General features: G+C 44.8%; 2 protein-coding genes across 2 annotated transcripts in view; one reads left to right on the top strand and one right to left on the bottom strand.

Annotated features, from left to right (window-relative positions):
• The first annotated feature begins 5,589 nt into the window (after window positions 1–5,589).
• On the top strand, window positions 5,590–8,028 carry LOC125545217 (DNA glycosylase superfamily protein). Its single transcript, XM_048709107.1, has 5 exons — window positions 5,590–6,165; window positions 6,792–6,849; window positions 6,961–7,044; window positions 7,160–7,301; window positions 7,492–8,028. Exons 1-5 carry the CDS (start codon window positions 5,682–5,684, stop codon window positions 7,780–7,782), a joined length of 1,059 nt encoding a protein of 352 aa, XP_048565064.1. The 5' UTR covers window positions 5,590–5,681; the 3' UTR covers window positions 7,783–8,028.
• A 1,908-nt stretch (window positions 8,029–9,936) lies between these two features.
• Window positions 9,937–21,863, bottom strand: part of LOC147980632 (uncharacterized) — a 47,424-nt gene continuing 35,497 nt past the window's right edge. Inside the window, exon 2 of the mRNA XM_087516929.1 lies at window positions 9,937–10,551. Within this exon, the coding sequence (XP_087373055.1) occupies window positions 9,937–10,551 (615 nt within the window). The remainder of the gene's footprint in view (window positions 10,552–21,863) is intronic.

Genomic DNA, 21,863 nt, shown 5'->3' with positions numbered 1-21,863 from the left:
ATGTTTTATGATTTTGACTAAATAAATGAAAGACACGAGTTTTTTGTGAAAACAAACCAAATGTATTATAAATGTTCATTAGAAGTACAACGCACTCAAAACATAATAAAAATGACATCAAGATCCTGGATCACCACCGAATGACCACTACCATCGTCGGAACGAAGCCGACGCACTGATGTGGCCGCTCCCATACCAGAGCCGATCTAGCTTTGTCAATGACAGCCGAAAAGTCACGTAGGACAAAAGTTAGACCAACAAACTAATCACTTCGCCGAAACCACCATGCAAATCAGGCGTACGTCTAGTTCCATGATGAATCCTGGGGCGTACGTCTACTACAACAACGAGTATGACTCTGCCACATTTCTTTTCATTTTTTTTCTCTTGTCGCATGCAAAGGTTCATCTAAAGAAACATTTCAGTTTACAAATATATTTTGTTGTAATTTGCAGCCCGTCTGTTCAAGTTGCTGGCCCTGGGATGCTCATTGACCACAAGTGGACAAAGATACTCAAGAGAAGGACATTATTAAACCCATTAAGCTACATGGGAAAGGCGTCCAACCAGCTATGCCACGTGGCGCAAGCTAGTTGACCGCGGTGAGAACTCTTTTATAATTTTTCTCGATGAATGTGTAGATTTTTTATATGTATTTTATTCTTTTTAGATGGAGGTGAGGAGCTTTGGTATTTTTTAAATGGAGGGTTATACAAAGTGGCACTCGCTGGTAAGCTACAGTGGTAATTTTCTTCTTCTTTACTTTTTTTAGATGAAGGCGAGGATTTTTTCTGAGAAAAAATGAATATGTGCGCACAACTTCCTCTTAAGCGGCGCCACAGGGTGGCGCCCCAACCACTAGTGTATATGTAGGTGCTGCGTCTCTCTGGACATTTGGGTTCCTCAGTACATATGCAGCAGTTGCCACTTTCCCCATAAATCATTAATGAATTAACAGATTTGTGGCAAATTGTCATTATCAGGGAAGCATTTGAGGATTTTGATCTCAACGTGCTGGCGAAGATGAATGCCAACGACATTGCCGCGATCAGCGGTAGTTAGGAGCTCAAGCTAGTGGAGTGCAGAGTGCAGAGTGCGGTGCATCCTGGAGAACGCTAAGTGCATAAGAAAGGCGAGCACATCAGAATTTTTGTTTATTTCTAGTGAAATTCTTCTACAAAGATATTACAATGGCGAAAAAAGTTGGCTAAATAATTAAGGGAACAATGACATGGTGATATAAACCGACCAACTTTAGAAACTCATGACATAAAAATTCATGACCATTCTATGCATGTGCAGGTGCCGAAGGAGTTTGGGTCTTCCGGTGGGTACATCTAGGGGCACATCTAGAGGCGCGCACTGAGGAGCTCTGCTACAGGCCAGGCCCGATGCCGCAGCAGCTGAGGCGGTGCTCGTGTCTGGAGCGATATGTTAGAGGCCTGGCGGTGTTTGAGATCCACGTCGATCTCGTTAGGTAGATTTAGAGTAGTTTAGTCAAGTTCTGTATAAATTTGAAGTAAAATTTGATGTAATATGTTGAAATTATGCTTTGAATCATTTGAAAGTCCAGACACCAGGAAAAGATTTAGGGGCTAGCATTAGGCGCGAGTCTTGGGCCCTTGGCGGGCGTCTGCTAGCCCCTAGAGGGAGGGCTACTGTTGAAGATGCCCTTAGTCACTTGATGAAAATAGCCAATGTTACTGGAAAGTTGAAAATATGGTCGGGTGATCTATGACAAAGACGAGTGGGATAATATTGGCCATGGAGCCGAACGCATGCTGCAGATGTAATGTTGATGTCCAAATGAAGCAAATCTATGATGCAGTTGATGTTTAAACCAACAGTATTTTCTAGTGGCTAAACTATCAAGAGGCTCTAGTATTTGGATGATCCATAAACTAGGCAGGTGTTTGTTACGATGTCTATGAAATTAATAACCACCTAAAAAGCTGTTCGGTGACAAAGAAAAGCAGGATGAAATTAGCCTTGCAATTCAGGAAGAACTGTAGCAAGTGTACTATGCTTAAACTACCTCCAATTGTTGGTGACTAAAATAACAGGGCAATGTCTCTCATCCAAGTAGAACTACGGGAAAGGTGAGCATTGAAAAAGATCAGCAGAGGGAAGATAGCCACATGTAATCTTTGAATCGTCTGGATGTTTCACCAAACCTGGGAAGAAGATACATGGCTCTCAACGTTCCCTGCCTTCTACTGTATTTTTCAAGACACCAATTAGGCTATTTGCAAATCAGCAAAGTTACCAGACTGTGTCCCGGGTAAAGGACAAAAGGGGAATATATACTACTGTGAAAATCGTATGCTTGCAAGTATTGACAGTTCTGTATTTACGGAGTACATGTGATTGCCACCCAGTTAATTGTTTTGAGACGTTCCAAAAGGCGGCAACATCAAAATGTAAAGTGACAGAGATCGTTCTGTGGCAACCACACGTTTGTCCATCGGAGATGGTAAAAATGCTCAATTCTGGGAATGTCCGTGGCTAAATGGCCTTCAACCCAAAGACGTTGCGCCTAAGGTTTCGAGATATCAAAAAAAGAAAAGAGTGTTTGATCAGAAGGCTCTTGACAATATATTTTTGGTCCATCAGATCGATGCTCGAGTCATATCTAAGAGTTCGCACCGAAATGCTGTCGTTTTTTATGGCGCAACTCCATCCGTCGGGGCCGTGATTGCTAGGGTCGAGAGCGAGTGTCGAGCGTGGAAATTTGCTGGCCTCCTGAAGGGTGATTTCACCCCCTTCCTCGGAGGATTAGCAAGGGGGGCTAGAGCGAGTAGTTAGCTAGCTTTTGACGGCCTACGGGCATGGAGTTCTTGCATGTACTTAGTTATAAACAATTGTTCGGATGTGAATTGGACTTCTTACCGTTTACGTACTTAGGTATACCCATTCATCATCGTAAGCTGACTAACATTGAATGGAAATGTATCGAGGATTGCTTTGAAAAGAAACTGAGTTGTTGGAAAGGAAAGCTCATGTCATACAGAGGACGATTGATTCTGATTAATTCAGTCCTTACCAGTATGCCTATATTTCTCTTATCCTTTTTCCAGGTTCCGGTGGGAGTCAGGAAAAGGTTAGATTTCTACCGATCTCGATTCTTTTGGCAGAATGACGAGCTCAAACGAAAGTATAGGCTTGCTAAGTGGGATATAATTTGTAGGCCGAAGGACCAAGGGGTCTAGGTATTGAAAATTTGGAAGTCAAAAACATATGTCTCCTTAGCAAGTGGCTATTTAAACTGTCGTCTGAGACGGAAGCTACTTGAGCACAGATTTTGCGTAATAAGTATCTTTATGCTAAAACCTTGGCTCAGGTAAATGTGAGGCCTTCTGACTCACCTTTTTGGAAGGGTTTGATGAGAGTCAAACAACTTTTTTTCAACAAGTCAAAATTTATTGTCGGGAATGCTACCACTACGAGGTTTTGGGAGGATACGTGACTTGGGGAGACTTCCCTTGCACTTCAATATCCTACTTTGTACAACATTGTGCGACGTAGAGAAGCCTACGTTGCAACTGTTCTACAATCCACTCCCCTCAATATTAGTTTTCAGAGGACGCTAATTGGAAATCGTTGGGAGGCCTGGCTCCACCTTGTTAGACGTTTAATGGAGGTCCGGCTGACCCAGCAACCAGATCAGCTGTATTGGAAACTTACTAAAAACGGTGTGTTCTCGGTTAAGTCTATGTATCTGGATGTCATTAACTCTAGCGTTGTCCCTTCCTCGATTCACGTTTGGAGAGTAAAGGTTCCCTTACGTATCAAAGTGTTTATGTGGTTTGTGCATAAACAAGTCATTTTGACTAAGGATAACCTGGCAAAACGCAACTGGATGGGCTCATTTAGGTGTAGCTTTTGCGATCATAACGAAAACATCAAACACCTCTTTCTCGATTGTCCGTTGGCTAAGATTCTGTGGCGGTCGATTCATATTGCGTTTAATATTAATCAGCCCACCTCTATCAACATGTTATTTGGAACATGGCTTGATGGGGTTGATTCCGATACTGCAAGACACATTCGTGTTGGCGTTTGTGCTTTACTTTGGGCAGTATGGAACTGCAGAAATGATTTAGTATTTAACAGATCAACAAACATTCACTTTTTGCAGGTTATCTTCAGGGCCACGGCATTCATCCGTATGTGGTCGCTACTCACTCCGACGGAGGCCAGGGAGCGTTTGGTTACTGCGTCTACTCGATGGGAGATGGTAGCGCGGGATATTTTCAACCGGTTTGGAGGGCGGTCATGTAATAGGATAGGCATGTAGTGCTCCTATTGTGTTTGCCAGCCGGTTGTGGCTTTGAGTTTTAGCTCTTTCGAGCTTTTTGTTTATCTTCGAACCTCGATACTTGGTGACTTTGTTACTGGACTTTATTTTTAATAATTTGAGCCGTATGCATCTTTCTGATGCAGAGGCTGGGGTAAACCCCTTTTTCGAAAAAAATGAAGTTCTTGCATGTGATATATTATAAGAACGTAATGTGGATGGGGCTCTTTACCCCCTTTCTTTCTTTTTCTTTTTTTGAAAATGGAGGCATGTCCCCGGCCTTTACATCATGAAGATGCATGCAGCCATGACCCCCTCTCTTTCTTTAATATACCATACACATACTTATGCGTATTCTAGAAAAATAACTTGGAAATTTGCCTCCGGTGCCGAATTCGACGTCCTTAGAGGACATGACGCAATTTGTTGGGCTCACCTTTAGTCCTATGACTGCTACGATTTGGAAGATGTGGGCTTCGCTGAAATGCAAATTCTTTGCTTCGCTAATCCTCCAAAATTGTGTATGAACGGCTGATCGGTTGCACCGGCAGGGATGGCCAAACTACGGCCTTTGCCCTCTCTGCAAGTAAGTGCAAGACTCTGTTCCTCACATCCTATTCCGATGTAGGTTCACCACCAGGATTTGGAACGAGATTTGCACTTGGTTAGGCATCCACGACTCCTTACCAATGGCTTAGCGGCATGAAGACTGTTAAAGCTTGGTAGCTCAAGGCGGTGAATGGTGGAGGTTATAACCAGAAGGTCATCGCCTCTTTGATAATGCTTGTCTCATGGGAAATCTGGAAAGAGCAAAATATGAATTTTTTCGCAACACTGTAGCCTTGATCTTCATTGTCATCGCAAAAATAAAAAAGGAGGCCTGTCTTTGGTATTTGGTGGGAGCCAAGTATTTGGGTGTTATAATGTTGCGAGAGTAGGCCCTTTTCTTTTGCCGCATTGCATCTTATGTCTAAACCTTCGCCTTAATCAATGAAAATGGCAAGCCTTTTGACTTATTTAAAAAAAAGGTGTAAAGTGAAATTAGCTATTTTACTTGTAAGTGGTTAGTTGGCTCGGGAAACATATCATGCATCCCCAATCTCAAACCACTAACACTTTCGACTCAATAAAATGCCAAAGCCAGGAGCCATTACATTTGAATAAGATTCAGATGAAGCTTTCATGCAGCTACCATTGAAGCTCATATCCCACCAAACTATCTAAGGACACGGCACCTCAAACACTTCCACGACTTGGCTGCCGGATATTCGCCTTATAATAGACCCCCCACCCCCCACACTCACATTTCAAAACCCATCTTGCCTCCAGACAAAGAACATTAGCTTCCATCTAGCCGCCATTATTCCTGACTACAACTCTCACAATGCTGAGCACCACGGCGCACCACAGCAGCAGGCAGACGCATGCTTTCGAGAAGAGCCCGAGCCGCAGCCGCCACGGCTCGGCCAGGAAGAACGGCAGCATAGACAGGAAGCTGCAGCTGCAGGCGATGAGCCACGCGAGCAAGTACCTGCAGAGGATGCTTGTGTGCCCGCCGGGGCTGGGTGGCGGCGTCCGGCGGAGCGGCTCCGGCCTCTCCCTGTCGTCGCTGTCGCTGTCGCAGAACTCGAGCGACTCGTCGCTGAGCAGCTCCAACTCCAGCAGCTGGGAGCCCAAGGTGCCGCTCATCTACGGTGGCACTTTCAGCCCGTGGGGCGACGTGCTCGTGTCCCTAGAGAAGAGGAGGGGAGACGACTGCGACGACGACGACGACAAGGTGAGCGGCCGTGATGATGATGATGAGGAGGATTTTGATTGCAGTGAGCCCGGGGGCCTGCACAGATGCAGCTGGATCACCAAGAACAGTGGTGAGGATTGAGAAATGCTTAATTACTTGCCAGTAATATTTATCCCTGCCAAGAAAGTATACTGCTAATATTTGTTTTCATGCATATATTTTTTTTTCGACTATGGAAGACTCCAAGAAACCATAGTCAAAAGAATATATTTTTTACGTGCAAGAACAACGGTTTCTTGTAAGGGGGAGCAGAGAATGAAAAGTCAATGGCGAAAAGTACAATTAGTTAATTAGCTTTGCACCAACTTATATGTACAATAACCCTGTCAAAAAAACTTACTAGTACAATAAGGTTGACAGAAAGATCAAATCAAGAAGAAAAGAAGTTTGGATAGCAAATGGGGCCAGCCTTTTCCTTCAAGGGATGGCGAAGCCCACATCACTTACTGATGAAACTCTTGATTTGACCAAGCTAAAGATATGTCCTGAGCCCTGGCTTGCTGTTGCCTTGAAAACAAAGTTCAGTTGATAAGCTCACCAGAAAGGGACTCCTCTCCAGTCCCCTCTAGTCTGCTGAGCAAACTAAAATCAACCAGCTAAAAACAAAAAGGACAATGTATATTTTATTCTTTTAACTAAACGAAGGACAAAATTTAGATCAGCAAACTGATCACTTGCCTGAAATCCACCTTGCAGATGAGGCATATATCCAGTTCCACGACGAATCCTGGGGTGTTCCAGTGTACAGCGACGAGTACGACTCTGCCACATTTTTTTTTTGCTTGTCGCGTGCAAAAGTTCATCTTGAAAAATCGAAAAAAAAAGAATCATTCCGTTTACAAATATATTCTGTTGTAATTTGCAGCCGCCTGTTCGAGCTGCTCACCCTGTCAGGGATGCTCATAGACCACAACTGGACAGAGATACTCAAGAGGAGGGACATGTACATGTAGGTGCAGCGTCTTTCCGAACATTTGGGTTTCTCAGTACATATGCAGCACTTGTCACTTTCCCTGTGAATCATGAATGGGTTAACAAAACTGTGGCAAATTTGATGATTTCAGGGAAGCATTTGTGGGCTTCGACCCCAATGTGGTGGCGAAGATGAACGAGGATGACATCGCCGTGATCAGCGCCAATAAGGAGCTCAAGCTAGCGGAGTGCAGGGTGCGGTGCATCGTCGAGAACGCTAAGTGCATAAGAAAGGCGAGTGCACTAAGATTTCTGGTTATTTCTGGCGAAATTCTTCTAACAAAGATATTACAAGGACAGGAAAAGTTTGCAATGAAATGAGGGAAGAATGACATGCAGATGCCATGGATGTGTCAATATGAACTGAACAAATTTAGCCGTGAAGCATTGGATAAAAACTTATGACCATTGTATGCATGTGCAGGTGGCGAAGGAGTTTGGGTCTTTCAGCGGGTACATCTGGGGGCACATGAACCACCGGCCTATGGTAGGTAAATACAAGCACCACAAGTACATCCCGCTCCGAACACCCAAGTCAGAAGGGATGAGCAAGGACCTAATCCGGCGGGGGTTCCGGCTCGTTGGTCCTGTCATAGTCTACTCATTCATGCAAGCCTCTGGCATGGTCATCGATCACCTCGTCGGCTGCTTTCGGTTCTCTGAGTGTGTCCGCCTTGCTGAGCGGTCTTGGGGTATCACAAATGTCGCCACGTAGACGCCCAAGCACTCCAGTCTCGAACTTTGACATTACAGCGTTTGCTTCACAATAACCTTTTTCCCCTAAAATACGCAAGAGCTGCGTATCCTTTATTTATTTGTTTTTTGATTAGTAATGTATGGGTTGTAAATTATGTGTGGTAGACTACTAAGTTATGTTTTTTCCCTACTTGTGGTAGTGTGACTGGTATGTAAGTTGCTATGGTTAAGTTTTTTTTTGAACAAGTTAAGATTATCTCCTTTTTGTTTGGGCCTGAGTAAGGCCATGTATGATTAAGGAGCCCACAAATCCAGCGTCGAACAAATTGTCCATGATTTTATATGTAACTAGTTGAATGCCCGTGCTGCCATCTAATAACAAAAAATGTATATAAACACATTGATAAAAAAATTCTAATAAATGTGTCGACATGAGGGTATGCGATTCCATTCAGATAACGAAAAAATTACCAACTCTCTCTCCCACTTTTTTCCTTCTCGACGGTCATCGTATCTTTCTAGCCACCATCTCCTTGCAAGAATACAAGGGATATATTCCTTCCCACCCCTCCCTCCCCCTTCATTTTCATTCCATTCATTCGCATGTGCTTTGGTGCATTATCGCCGCTTCAAAAGTCCTTCATCTCCCCTCACCATCGCTTGATCATTTCTTGACTTCAGCAAATGTCTAAAATGGTCCATCTGAATCGCAAGAGATGATGGTGCATTACAAGTCTCATATATACAAATAAAGGGATTCTTACCAACCATGAGCATTGATAGCGTATTAGTGTCATATTTACAAATAACAAGATAAGCACATAGTGCAATGACAAACGTTTATCTCTCCTTGTCCTTTGGTGATAACAAAGATAATGCTTTTGTGAAAGCTTGTTTGAGATCTTAGGCATGTTTAGTTTAAGAACCAAATGGAATGTAATGGAACTATTTGACCGTGGAATGGAATGGTTCCGTCCTAGCATTTGGTTCAGAGAGAACATTATAAACTGAATGGTTTTGTGTTGTGTTTGGTTGGAGGGGTTGTATGGAATGGCTACCATTCATAGTAGGTTGCGGAGGGGGTAGTTGTGGCATCATGGAGCTTCAACTCATTGGTAATGGGGAGTATTAAGTAACAAATGAAGCATTGCGTTAAGTAAGTTGACATAATATTGGTAATAATATTCCCCACACCCTAGCTCCTCGTTGGGATAACGTCAACTTTCCTTTTATCCTTACCGACGCAAATACAATTACAAGATATGTTTTCTCTTGCTATGACCAAAATACTCCACGTATAAAGATTTACCACATATAATGCACACCACTCCCACTAAATTTTCTTCTAAACGAACTTATGATTAGACCAAATTGGAGAGGAATATACATCGATTATAAATAAAGCATGATATATAATCTGATCATAAAGTAATAATTCATCACACAACAAAAGACAACTGCCAAAATTACATCATTCAGATCACAATCATGTTATGCAGCTTGTGTGATCTTTCTACTGAAGCATGGGAGAGAAAATGCTACAACACTCCTGCTACAAACCTGTAGTCCAATGGTAAACTACTCACACATTAGAGCATCTCCAGCCGTTGGCCCCCCAGGAGGGGCTAAAAATCGCCCCCTGGGGGCGAACCGGCGCTAAACCGCGCACTGGGGCGTGATGCCCCCCAGTCGCGGCGCCCACGTTTTTTTGAAAAAGTCAAATAAGGCGCAAACACGGCTCAAATTTAACGCAAACATCGGCGAGTTCGTTCAAATTTAAACGTATTTTACAAAAAAAGAAAAAAACTAGCACGGGCTGCCCCCGCCGTCTCCATCGCCGCTCCTCGCCGTCTACCTCGCCGCCCGCCTTTGCAGTTCTACATGCCGAGGAGGCGGTAGAACCGCGTGTAGTCGCCGCCGCCGCCGTCGTCGTCGTCGTCTCTGCCGCAGCCGTCCCTGCTGCATCCCTCCCCCGGTTGGCGCGGCGGGTTGGACAGTCCGAGGGCGTCGTCATCGTCGTCGCTGTCGAGGACCACGATGTCGTGCTCGTCCTCGCGCCCACACTTGCGGGCGGCAATCTGCTCCAGGGTCCGGCGCTGCCGGACCATCTCGTCGCGGAGGTAGTCGTCCCGCGCCCACCGCAAGGCGTCCTCGTCGGAGAAACCGCGCCGGGCTATCTCCTCGTACTCCGCGGGGAGGCCGGGCTCCGGCTTGGGCTCGACGAGGACAAAGCGGCCGGTGGGGGGGCGGAGTCGCCGATGCGGACGCCGGAGCTGCAGGTGCGCACGCTGACAGACGTGTCCTGGGGCTCCGGCTTGACGGGGCGGAGGCAGGGAGAGCCCGACGAGCGGCCGGACGAGGAGGAGGACGCCCCGGGCCGCTCCATGCGCCTCGGCGTCCAGGAGCTTCCACGACAGCGTGAGAAGGACGGGGGAGCGGGGTACTCGAGGCGCGGCGTGTTGCCGCCCTCGATGTACTCGAGGACGGCCTCCAACGTGCGGTCGGGCACGCCCCACCACCGGCGCCGGCCCTCGGAGTCGAGCCTGCCGGAGGGTACGACGCCGTTGGTGGCCTCGAGCTGCTCGGCGTGACGGCGGCGGAAGTAGGGCTCCCAGAGCGGGCTGTCGGGGACGTACCGTGGCCCCTCCCTCGCCCCCCGTGGCAGGGACGTGTGGATACGTGCGATCTCCGCACGCCGCCCCGCCCCGGTGGGTGGTGGTGGCACCGGCACGCCGCCGGCGCTGATCCTCCAAGCCCCGGGCACCCGCATGTCCGGCGGGACCGGGTACTCGTGAAGGAAATACGCCCTAGAGGCAATAATAAAGTAATTATGTATTTCCTTATATCATGATAAATGTTTATTATTCATGCTAGAATTGTATTAACCGGAAACATAATACATGTGTGAATACATAGACAAACAGTATGTCACTAGTATGCCTCTACTTGACTAGCTCGTTGAATCAAAGATGGTTAAGTTTCCTAGCCATAGACATGAGTTGTCATTTGATTAACAGAATCACATCATTAGAGAATGATGTGATTGACTTGACCCATTCCGTTAGCATAGCACTTGATCGTTTAGTTTGTTGCTATTGCTTTCTTCATGACTTATACATGTTCCTATGACTATGAGATTATGCAACTCCCGTTTACTGGAGGAACACTTTGTGTGGTACCAAATGTCACAACGTAACTGGGTGATTATAAAGGTGCTCTACAGGTGTCTCCGAAGGTACTTGTTGGGTTGGCGTATTTCGAGATTAGGATTTGTCACTCCGATTGTCGGAGAGGTATCTCTGGGCCCATTCGGTAATGCACATCACTATAAGCCTTGCAAGCATTGCAACTAATGAGTTAGTTGCGGGATGATGTATTACGGAACGAGTAAAGAGACTTGCCGGTAACGATATTGAACTAGGTATTGAGATACCGACGATCGAAAGATCTTCGTAGGTGCAAGTAACATACCGATGACAAAGGGAACAACGTATGTTGTTATGCGGTTTGACCGATAAAGATCTTCGTAGAATATGTAGGAGCCAATATGAGCATCCAGGTTCCGCTATTGGTTATTGACCGGAGACGTGTCTCGGTCATGTCTACATAGTTCTCGAACCCGTAGGGTCCGCACGCTTAAAGTTCGATGACGGTTATATTATGAGTTTATGTGTTTTGATGTACCGAAGGAGTTCGGAGTCCCGGATGAGACCGGGGACATGACGAGGAGTCTCGAAATGGTCGATACGTAAAGATCGATATATTGGACGACTATATTCAGACATCGGAAAGGTTCCGAGTGATTCGGGTATATTTTTGGGAGTACCGGGGAGTTAGGGGAATTCGTATTGGGCCTTAATGGGCCATACGGGAAAGGAAAGAAAGGCCTCAAAGGGTGGCCGCACCCCTCCCCATGGGCTGGTCCGAATTGGACTAGGGAGGGGGGCGCTCCCTTCCTTCCTTCTCCTTTTCCCTTCCCTTTCCTTCCCTCCTACTCCTACTACATGGAAGGGCTCCTAGTTCTACTAGGAAAAGGGGAATCCTAATCCCGGTGGGAGTAGGACTCCCCTAGGGCGCGCCATAGAGAGGGCCGGCCCTCCCCCTCCTCCACTCCTTTATATACGGGGGCAGGGGCACCCCAAAGACACAACAATTGATCTCTTGATCTCTTAGCCGTGTGCGGTGCCCCCCTCCACCATAATCCACCTTGATCGTATCGTAGCGGTGCTTAGGCGAAGCCCTGCATCGGTAGAACATCATCATCGTCACCACGCCGTCGTGCTGATGAAACTCTCCCTCAACACTCGGCTGGATCGGAGTTCGAGGGACGTCATCGAGTTGAACGTGTGCAGAACTCGGAGGTGACGTGTGTTCGGTACTTGATCGGTCGGATCGTGAAGGCGTACGACTACATCAACCGCGTTGTGCTAACGCTTCCGATTTCAGTCTACGAGGGTACGTAGACAACACTCTCCCCTCTCGTTGCTATGCATCACCATGATCTTGCGTGTGCGTAGGAAATTTTTTGAAATTCTATGTTCCCCAACAGTGGCATCTGAGCCAGGTTTTATGCGTTGATGTTATATGCACGAGTAGAACACAAGTGAGTTGTGGGCAATACAAGTCATACTGCTTAACAGCATGTCATACTTTGGTTCGGCGGTATTATTGGATGAAGTGGTCTGGACCGACATTACGCGTACGCTTACGCGAGACTGGTTCTACCGACGTGCTTTGCACACAGGTGGCTGGCGGGTGTCAGTTTCTCCAACTTTAGTTGAACCAAGTATGGCTACACCCGGTCCTTGAGAAGGTTAAAACATCACTAACTTTTCAAACTATCGTTGTGGTTTTGATGCGTAGGTAAGAACGATTCTTGCTCAGCCCATAGCAGCCACGTAAAACTTGCAACAACAAAGTAGAGGACGTCTAACTTGTTTTTGCAGGGCATGTTGTGATGTGATATGGTCAAGACGTGATGAGATATAAGTTGTTGTATGAGATGATCATGTTCTGTTGAAGTTATCGGCAATTGGCAGAAGCCTTATGGTTGTCTCTTTATTGCATAAGATGCAAGTGCCAAATAATTGCTTTACTTTATCGCTATGCGATAGCAATAGTTGCAAGAGCAATAGTTGGCGAGACGACCATGTGATGACACATTGATATAGATCAAGATGATGGAGATCATGGTGTCATGCCGGTGACGATGGAGATCATGACGATGCTTTGGAGATAGAGATCAAAGGCACAAGATGATGATGGTCATATCATGTCACATATTTTGATTGCATGTGATTTTTATCTTTTATACATCTTACTTTGCTTAGTTATGACGGTAGCATTATAAGATGATTTCTCACTAAATTTCAAGATAAAAGTGTTCTCCCTGAGTATGCACCGTTGCCAAAGTTCGTCGTGCCCAGACACCCCGTGATGATCGGATGTGATAAGCTCTACGTCCATCTACAACGGGTGCAAACCAGTTTTGCACACGCAGAAATACTCGGGTTAAACTTGACGAGCCTAGCATATGCAGATACGGCCTCGGAACATCGGAGATCGAAAGGTCGAGCGTGAATCATATAGTAGATATGATCAACATAATGATGTTCACCATTGAAAACTACTCCATTTCACGTGATGATCGGTTATGGTTTAGTTGATTTGGATCACGTGATCACTTAGAAGATTAGAGGGATGTCTTTCTAAGTGGGAGTTCTTAAGTAATATGATTAACTAAACTTAAATTTATCATGAACTTAGTCCTGGTAGTATTAGCATATCTATGTTGTAGATCAATAGCTCGCGTTTAGCTCCCCTGTTTTATTTTTGATATGTTCCTAGAGAAAACTAAGTTGAAAGATGTTTGTAGCAATGATGCGGATTGGATCCATGATCTGAGGTTTATCCTCATTGCTGCACAGAAGAATTATGTCCTTGATGCACCGCTAGGTGACAAACCTATTGCAGGAGCAGATGCGGATGTTATGAACGTTTGGCTAGCTCAATATGATGAGTACTTGATAGTTTGGTGCACCATGCTTAAACGGCTTAGAATCGGGAATTCAAAGACGTTTTGAACGTCATGGACCATATGAGATGTTCCAGGAGTTGAAGTTAATATTTCAAGTAAATACCCAAGTTGAGAGATGTGAAGTCTCCAACAAAGTTCTATAGCCAAAAGATGGAGGAGAATAGCTCAAGCAGTGAGCATGTGCTCAGATTGTCTGGGTACTACAATCGCTTGAATCAAGTGGGAGTTAATCTTCCAGATAAAATAGTGATTGACAGAATTCTCTAGTCACCATCACCAAGTTAGTAGAACTTCGTGATGAACTATAATATGCAAGGGATAACGGAAACGATTCCCAAGCTCTTCATGATGCTGAAATCGACGAAGGTAGAAATCAAGAAAAGCATTGATGGTAAACAAAACCACTAGTTTCAAGTAAAGGGACAAAGGGAAGAAAGGGGAACTTCAATAAGAACAGCAAGCAAGTTGCTGCTCAGGTGAAAAAACCCAAGTCTGGGCCTAAGCCTGAAACTGAGTGCTTCTACTGCAAAGGGACTGGTCATTGGAAGCGGAACTACCCCAAGTAATTGGCGGATAAGAAGGATGGCAAAGTGAACATAGGTATATTTGATATACATGTTATTGATGTGTACTTTACTAATGTTTATAGCAACCCCTTAGTGTTTGATACTAGTTCACTTGCTAAGAATAGTAACTCGAAACGGGAGTTGCAGAATGAACAGAGACTAGTTAAGGATGAAGTGACGATGTGTATTGGAAATGGTTCCAAGATTGATATGATCATTATCGTACACTCCCTATACTTTCGGGATTAGTGTTGAACCTAAAATAAATGTTATTTAGTGTTTGCGTTGAGCATGGATATGATTGGTTCATGTTTATTGGAATGCGGTTATTCATGTAAACTAGAGAATAATTGTTGTTCTGTTTACATAAATAAAACCTTCTATGGTCATACACCCAATGAAAATGGTTTGTTGGATCTCGATCATAGTGATACACATATTCATAATATTGAAATCAAAAGATGCAAAGTTAATAATGATAGTGCAACTTATTTGTGGCACTGCCGTTTAGGTCATATTGGTGTAAAGCGCATGAAGAAACTCCATGTTGATGGGATTTTGGAATCACTTGATTATGAATCACTTGATGCTTGCGAACCATGCCTCATGGGCAAGATGACTAAAACTCCGTTCTCCAGAACAATGGAGCGAGCAATTGACTTATTGGAAATATACATATTGATGTATGCGGTCCGATGAGTGTTGAGGCTCGCGGCGGATATCATTATTTTCTGACCTTCACAGATGATTTGAGCAGATATGGGTATATCTACTTGATGAAACACAAGTTTGAAACATTTGAAAAGTTCAAAGTATTTCAGAGTAAAGTGGAGAATCATCGTAACAAGAAAATAAAAGTTTCTACGATATAATCGCAGAAGTAAAATATTTGAGTTAACGAGTTTGGCCTTCAGTTAAAACAATGTGAAATAGTTTCACTACTCATGCCACCTGGAACACCACAGTGTAATGGTGTGTCCGAACGTCATAGCCATACTTTATTAGATATAGTGCGATCTATGATGTCTCTTACTGATCTACCACTATCATTTTGGAGTTATGCATTAGAGACAGCTGCATTCACGTTAAATAGGGCACCATATAAATATGTTGAGACGACACCGTATGAACTATGGTTTGGCAAGAAACCTAAGCTGTCGTTTCTTAAAGTTTGAGGTTGCAATGCTTATGTGAAAAAATTTCAACCTGATAAGCTCAAACCCAAATCGGAGTAGTGCGTCTTCATAGGATACCCAAAAATAAAATGTTGGGTACACCTCCTATCACAGATCCGAAGGCAAGATATTCGTTGCTGAGAATGGATCCTTTCTAGAGAAGGAGTTTCTCTCGAAAGGAGTGAGTAGGAGGAAAGTAGAACTTGATGAGGTAACTGTACCTGCTCCCTTATTGGAAAGTACTTCATCACAGAAATATGTTCCTGTGACTACTACACCAATTAGTGAGGAAGCTAATGATGATGATCATGTAACTTCAGATCAAGTTGCTACCGAACCTCGTAGGTAAACCAGAGTGAGATCTGCACCAGAGTGGTACGGTAATCCTGTTCTGGAGGTCATGTTACTTAACCATGACGAGCCTACGAACTATGAGGAAGCGATGATGAGCCCAGATTCCGCAAAATGGCTTGAGGCCATGAAATCTGAGATGATATCCATGTATGAGAACAAAGTATGGACTTTGATTGACTTGCCCATTGATCGGTGAGCCATTGAGATTAAATGGATCTTCAAGAGGAAGACGGACGCTGATAGTAGTGTTACTATCTACAAAGCTAGAATTGTCGCAAAAAGGTTTTCGACAAGTTCAAGGTGTTGACTACCATGAGAGTTTCTCACTTGTATCTATGCTTAAGTCTGTCCGAATCATGTTAGCAATTGCCGCATTTTATGAAATCTGGCAAATGGATAAACAAAATTGCATTCCTTAATGGATTTATTAAAGAAGAGTTGTATATGATGCAACCAGAAGGTTTTGTCAATCCTAAAGGTACTAACAAAATATGCAAGCTCCAGCGATCCATCTATGGACTGGTGCAAGCATCTCGGAGTTGGAATATATGCTTTGATAAGTTGATCAAAGCATATAGTTTTATACAGACTTGCGGTGAAGCCTGTATTTACAAGAAAGTGAGTGGGAGCACTACAGCATTTCTGATAAGTATATGTGAATGACATATTGTTGATCAGAGATAATGTAGAATTATTCTGCAAAGCATAAAGGAATGTTAGAAAGGAGTTTTTCAAAGAAAGACCTCGGTGAAGCTACTTACATATTGAGCATCAAGATCTATAGAGATAGATCAAGACGTTTGATAAGTTTTTCAATGAGTACATACCTTGACAAGATTTTGAAGTAGTTCAAAATGGAATAGTCAAAGAAGGAGTTCTTGCCTGTGTTACAAGGTGTGAAGTTGAGTAAGACTCAAAACCCGACCACGACAGAAGATAGAATGAAAGTCATTCCCTATGCCTCAGCCATAGGTTGTATAAAGTATGCCATGCTGTGTAGCAGACCTATTGTATACCCTGCCCTGAGTTTGGCAAGGGAGTACAATAGTGATCTAGGAGTAGATCACTAGACATTGGTAAAAATTATCCTTAGTGGAATAAGGATATGTTTCTCGATTATGGAGGTGACAAAAGGTTCGTCGTAAAGGGTTACGTCAATGCAAGTTTTGACACTGATCCAGATGACTCAAAGTCTCAATCTGGATACATATTGAAAGTGGGAGCAATTAGCTAGAGGAGCTCCGTGCAGAGCATTGTTGACATAGATATTTGCAAAATACATGCGGATCTGAATGTAGCAGACCCGTTGACTAAACTTCCCTCACAAGCAAAACATGATCACACCTTAGTACTCTTTGGGTATTAATCACATAGCGATGTGAACTAGATTATTGACTCTAGTAAACCCTTTGGGTGTTGGTCACATGACGATGTGAACTATGGGTGTTAATCACATGGTGATGTGAACTATTGATGTTAAATCACATGGTGATGTGAACTAGATTATTGACTCTAGTGCAAGTGGGAGACTGAAGGAAATATGCCCTAGAGGCAATAATAAAGTTATTATTTATTTCCTTATATCATGATAAATTTTTATTATTCATCCTAGAATTGTATTAACCGGAAACATAATACATGTGTGAATACATAGACAAACAGTATGTCACTAGTATGCCTCTACTTGACTAGCTCGTTGAATCAAAGATGGTTAAGTTTCCTAGCCATAGACATGAGTTGTCATTTGATTAACGGGATCACATCATTAGAGAATGATGTGATTGACTTGACCCATTCCGTTAGCATAGCACTTGATCGTTTAGTTTGTTGCTATTGATTTCTTCATGACTTATACATGTTCCTATGACTATGAGATTATGCAACTCCCGTTCACCGGAGGTACACTTTGTGTGCTACCAAATGTCACAACGTAACTGGGTGATTATAAAGGTGCTCTACAGGTGTCTCCGAAGGTACTTGTTGGATTGGTGTATTTCGAGATTAGGATTTGTCACTCCGATTGTCGGAGAGGTATATCTGGGCCCACTCGGTAATGCACATCACTATAAGCCTTGCAAGCATTGCAACTAATGAGTTAGTTGCAGGATGATGTATTACGAAACGAGTAAAGAGACTTGCTGGTAACGAGATTGAACTAGGTATTGAGATACCGACGATCGAAAGATCTTCGTAGGTGCAAGTAACATACCGATGACAAAGGGAACAATGTATGTTGTTATGCGGTTTGACCGATAAAGATCTTCGTAGAATATGTAGGAGCCAATATGAGCATCCAGGTTCCGCTATTGGTTATTGACCGGAGACGTGTCTCGGTCATGTCTACATAGTTCTCGAACCCGTAGGGTCCGCACGCTTAAAGTTCGATGACGGTTATATTATGAGTTTATGTGTTTTGATGTACCGAAGGAGTTCGGAGTCCCGGATAAGATCGGGGACATGACGAGGAGTCTCGAAATGGTCGAGACGTAAAGATCGATATATTGGACGACTATATTCGGACATCGTAAAGGTTCCGAGTGATTCGGGTATTTTCGGGAGTACCGGGGAGTTATGGGAATACGTATTGGGCCTTAATGGGCCATACGGGAAAGGAAAGAAAGGCCTCAAAGGGTGGCCGCACCCCTCCCCATGGGCTGGTCCGAATTGGACTAGGGAGGGGGCGCCCCCTTCCTTCCTTCTCCTTTTCCCTTCCCTTTCCTTCCCTCCTACTCCTACTACATGGAAGGTGTTGGGGATATTACTACCAGTATGACCCGCCCAGGAGGGGCCGGGTCAGCCCTAATGGCGGATTACCTAAGAAGCCCAATATGCAATCAAGATGATAGTTTACTAAACATATAAAAAGCCCAAGGGCCTCGGGCCGGCTTAAGGCCCGTTATTGTAAACCGCCATATGGACGGCAAATACTTGTACAGAAAGGCATGTAAAAGAAGTCACCGAGCCGGACACGATTATGAGCCAGTCGGGACTCTTTAAGCCACCTGGTGTCAACCCGTGTATATAAGGGGACGACCCGGTGGCGGTTTAGGGCAAGAAACAACCAAGTCGATAACCAAGCCGGCGAGTTTAGCCCCTTGGAGATTGAAACCTCTGCAATACCAATCCCAACTAGACGTAGGCTTTTACCTTCATCGTAAGGGGCCGAACTAGTATAAAAACTCTCTCGTGTGTCCTTTGTCCCGATCAACCCCTTTAAGCTTCCTAGTGCGATGGCCGTACGACTAAGTCCTTGTTCTAGGACATCTGCCGTGTCAACTCCACGACAATTGGCGCCCACCGTGGGGCCAGCGCACGGTGGATTTGAGTTCTTGAAGGGCAACTTCGAAGGGCTCAAGGGATACGCTGTGGGCCGGATGACCAATAGTCATCGCGGCAAACTCTACATCGACGACGAAGGCTAGGGCCCCGAGGCCGGCTCGATCGAGTACGGGTATCGGGTCCCCTTCGGCGGAATTCACGTCTTCATCGGCCGGATCGGCGAGACAGGCCCTGAGCCGGACGTCCACACCAACCTCATCGAAATGGCTCAGCGCGCCGGGTCAGCCCGTGTTCAATCTGTTGTGAAGCATGCTTTCGTAGGCTACGTCCATGGCGGTGAATACTCCGAAGGATCGATGGAAGGCGGGGAGATGACTATCTGCTCTGATACTGCATCATCAACAGGTGAGACGGACTCGTTGTACCAACTGCAAGACGGCATGCTCGGGGGCTGTTCCGATGGCAGCAGTATTCTAGACCCCTTTGAGCCGCTGAATTGGGCCGGAGTCTTTATGGCAGGGACACAGCCCGGGAAAAACTCCACCGCATCGACAGCGGCGGCCACCGGGTCGGCTGCTGCCGGGTCAGGAGACCCAGCACGCCCCCCGGCTCAGGTTCTCATGGACCTCATGGATAAGCTGGCGACTCTGTTAACCGTTGCGGTAGAGCCGGCGGATAAAGCCCAGCATGATGCGGAAGTGGCACGCGTGCGGGAGGAGATGGTGCAAGCTAAGGAAAATTTAGCCGTGATACGTCCATTTTGCATCATGCTTTTATATCGATATTTATTGCATTATGGACTGTTATTTCGCTTTATGTCACAATACTTATGGCTATTCTCTCTTATTTTACAAGGTTTACATAAGGAGGGAGAATGCCGCCAGCTCGAATTCTGGGCTGGAAAAGGAGCAAATATTAGAGACCTATTCTGCGCAACTCCAAAAGTCCTGAAACTCCACGGAACATCTTAAAATAAATAAAGAAAAATCCTCGCCAAAGATGAAGGCCAGGGGGCCCACACCCTGCTCACAAGGGTGGGGGGCGCCCCCCCCCTAGGGCGCGCCCCCTACCTCGTGGGCCCCCTGGTGGCTCTCCGACGTCCATCTTCTCCTATATGAAGTCTTTCGATGAGAAAAAAATGAGGAAGGAACCTTTCGGGACGAGACTCCACCACCACGAGGCGGAACCTTGGCGGATCCAATCTAGAGCTCCGGCAGAGCTGTTCTGCCGGGGATACTTCCCTCCGGGAGGGGGAAATCATCACCATTGTCATCACCAACGCTCCTCTCATCGGGAGAGGGCAATCTCCATCAACATCTTCACCAGCACCGTCTCATCAACAAACCCTAGTTCATCTCTTGTATAATTCTTGTCTCAAAGTCGGGATTGGTGCTAGTAGGTTGCTAGTAGTGTTGATTACTCCTTGTAGTTGATGCTAGTTGCTTTAATTGGTGGAAGATCATATGTTCAGATCCTATATGCATATTATTACCCCTCTGATTATGAACATGAATGTGCTTTGTGAGGAATTACGTTCGTTCCTGAGGACAAGGGAGAAGTCTTGCTATGAGTAGTCATGTGAATTTGGTATTCGTTTGATATTTTGATAAGATGTATGTTGTCTAGCCTCTAGTGGTGTTATGTGAACGTCGACTACATAACACTTCACCATTATTTGGGCCTAGAGGAAGGCATTGGGAAGTAATAAGTAGATGATGGGTTCCTAGAGTGATAGAAGCTTAAACCCTAGTTTATGCGTTGCTTCGTAAGGGGATGATTTGGATCCATATGTTTCATGCTATGGTTAGGTTTACCTTAATACTTTTGTTGTAGTTACGGATGCTTGCAATAGAGGTTAATCATAAGTGGGATGTTTGTTCAAGTAAGAACAGCACCCAAGCACTGGTCCACCCACATATCAAATTATCAAAGTATCGAACGCGAATCATATGAACGTGATGAAAACTAGCTTGACGATATTCCCATGTGTCCTCGGGAGCGCTTTTCCTATTATAAGAGTTTGTTCCGGCTTGTCCTTTGCTACAAAAGAATTGGGCCATCTTGGTGCACTTTATTTACTTTTGTTACTTGTTGCTCGTTACAATTTATCCTGTCACAAAACTATCTGTTACCACTTATTTCAGTACTTGCAGAGAATACCTTGCTGAAAACCGCTTATCATTTCCTTCTGCTCCTCGTTGGGTTCGACACTCTTATCGAAAGGACTACGATAGATTCCCTATACTTGTGGGTCATCAAGACTCTTTTCTGGCGCCATTGCCGGGGAGTGTAGCACCTTTGGTAGGTGGAATTTGGTAAGGAAAATTTATATAGTGTGCTGAAATTTACTGTCACTTGTTACTATGAAAAGTAATTCTCTGAGGGGCTTGTTCGGGGTATCTTCACCCCGTACAGTAGAGCAAAGAGTTGCTCCTCAACCTACTGAACCTATTGAAAATTAAACTCCTTTTGAATTTCCTTCGGGTATGATGGAAAAACTGCTAGCTGACCCTTTTACAGGAGATGGAACAAAGCATCCTGATGAGCACTTAATATATGTGGATGAAGTTTGTGGATTATTTAAGCTTGCAGGTATACCCGATGATGTTGCTAAGAAGAAGGTCTTCCCTTTATATTTGAAGGGAGACGCATTGATATGGTATAGGCTATGTGATGATATGAGATCATG

The sequence above is a fragment of the Triticum urartu genome, chromosome 3A (assembly GCF_056163025.1).
Source record: "Triticum urartu cultivar PI428250 chromosome 3A, HENAU_Tu73, whole genome shotgun sequence".
Lineage (NCBI taxonomy): Eukaryota > Viridiplantae > Streptophyta > Magnoliopsida > Poales > Poaceae > Triticum > Triticum urartu.
The sequence above is the reverse complement of the archived record's forward strand: the minus strand, read 5'-3'. Positions and strand labels throughout refer to the sequence as shown.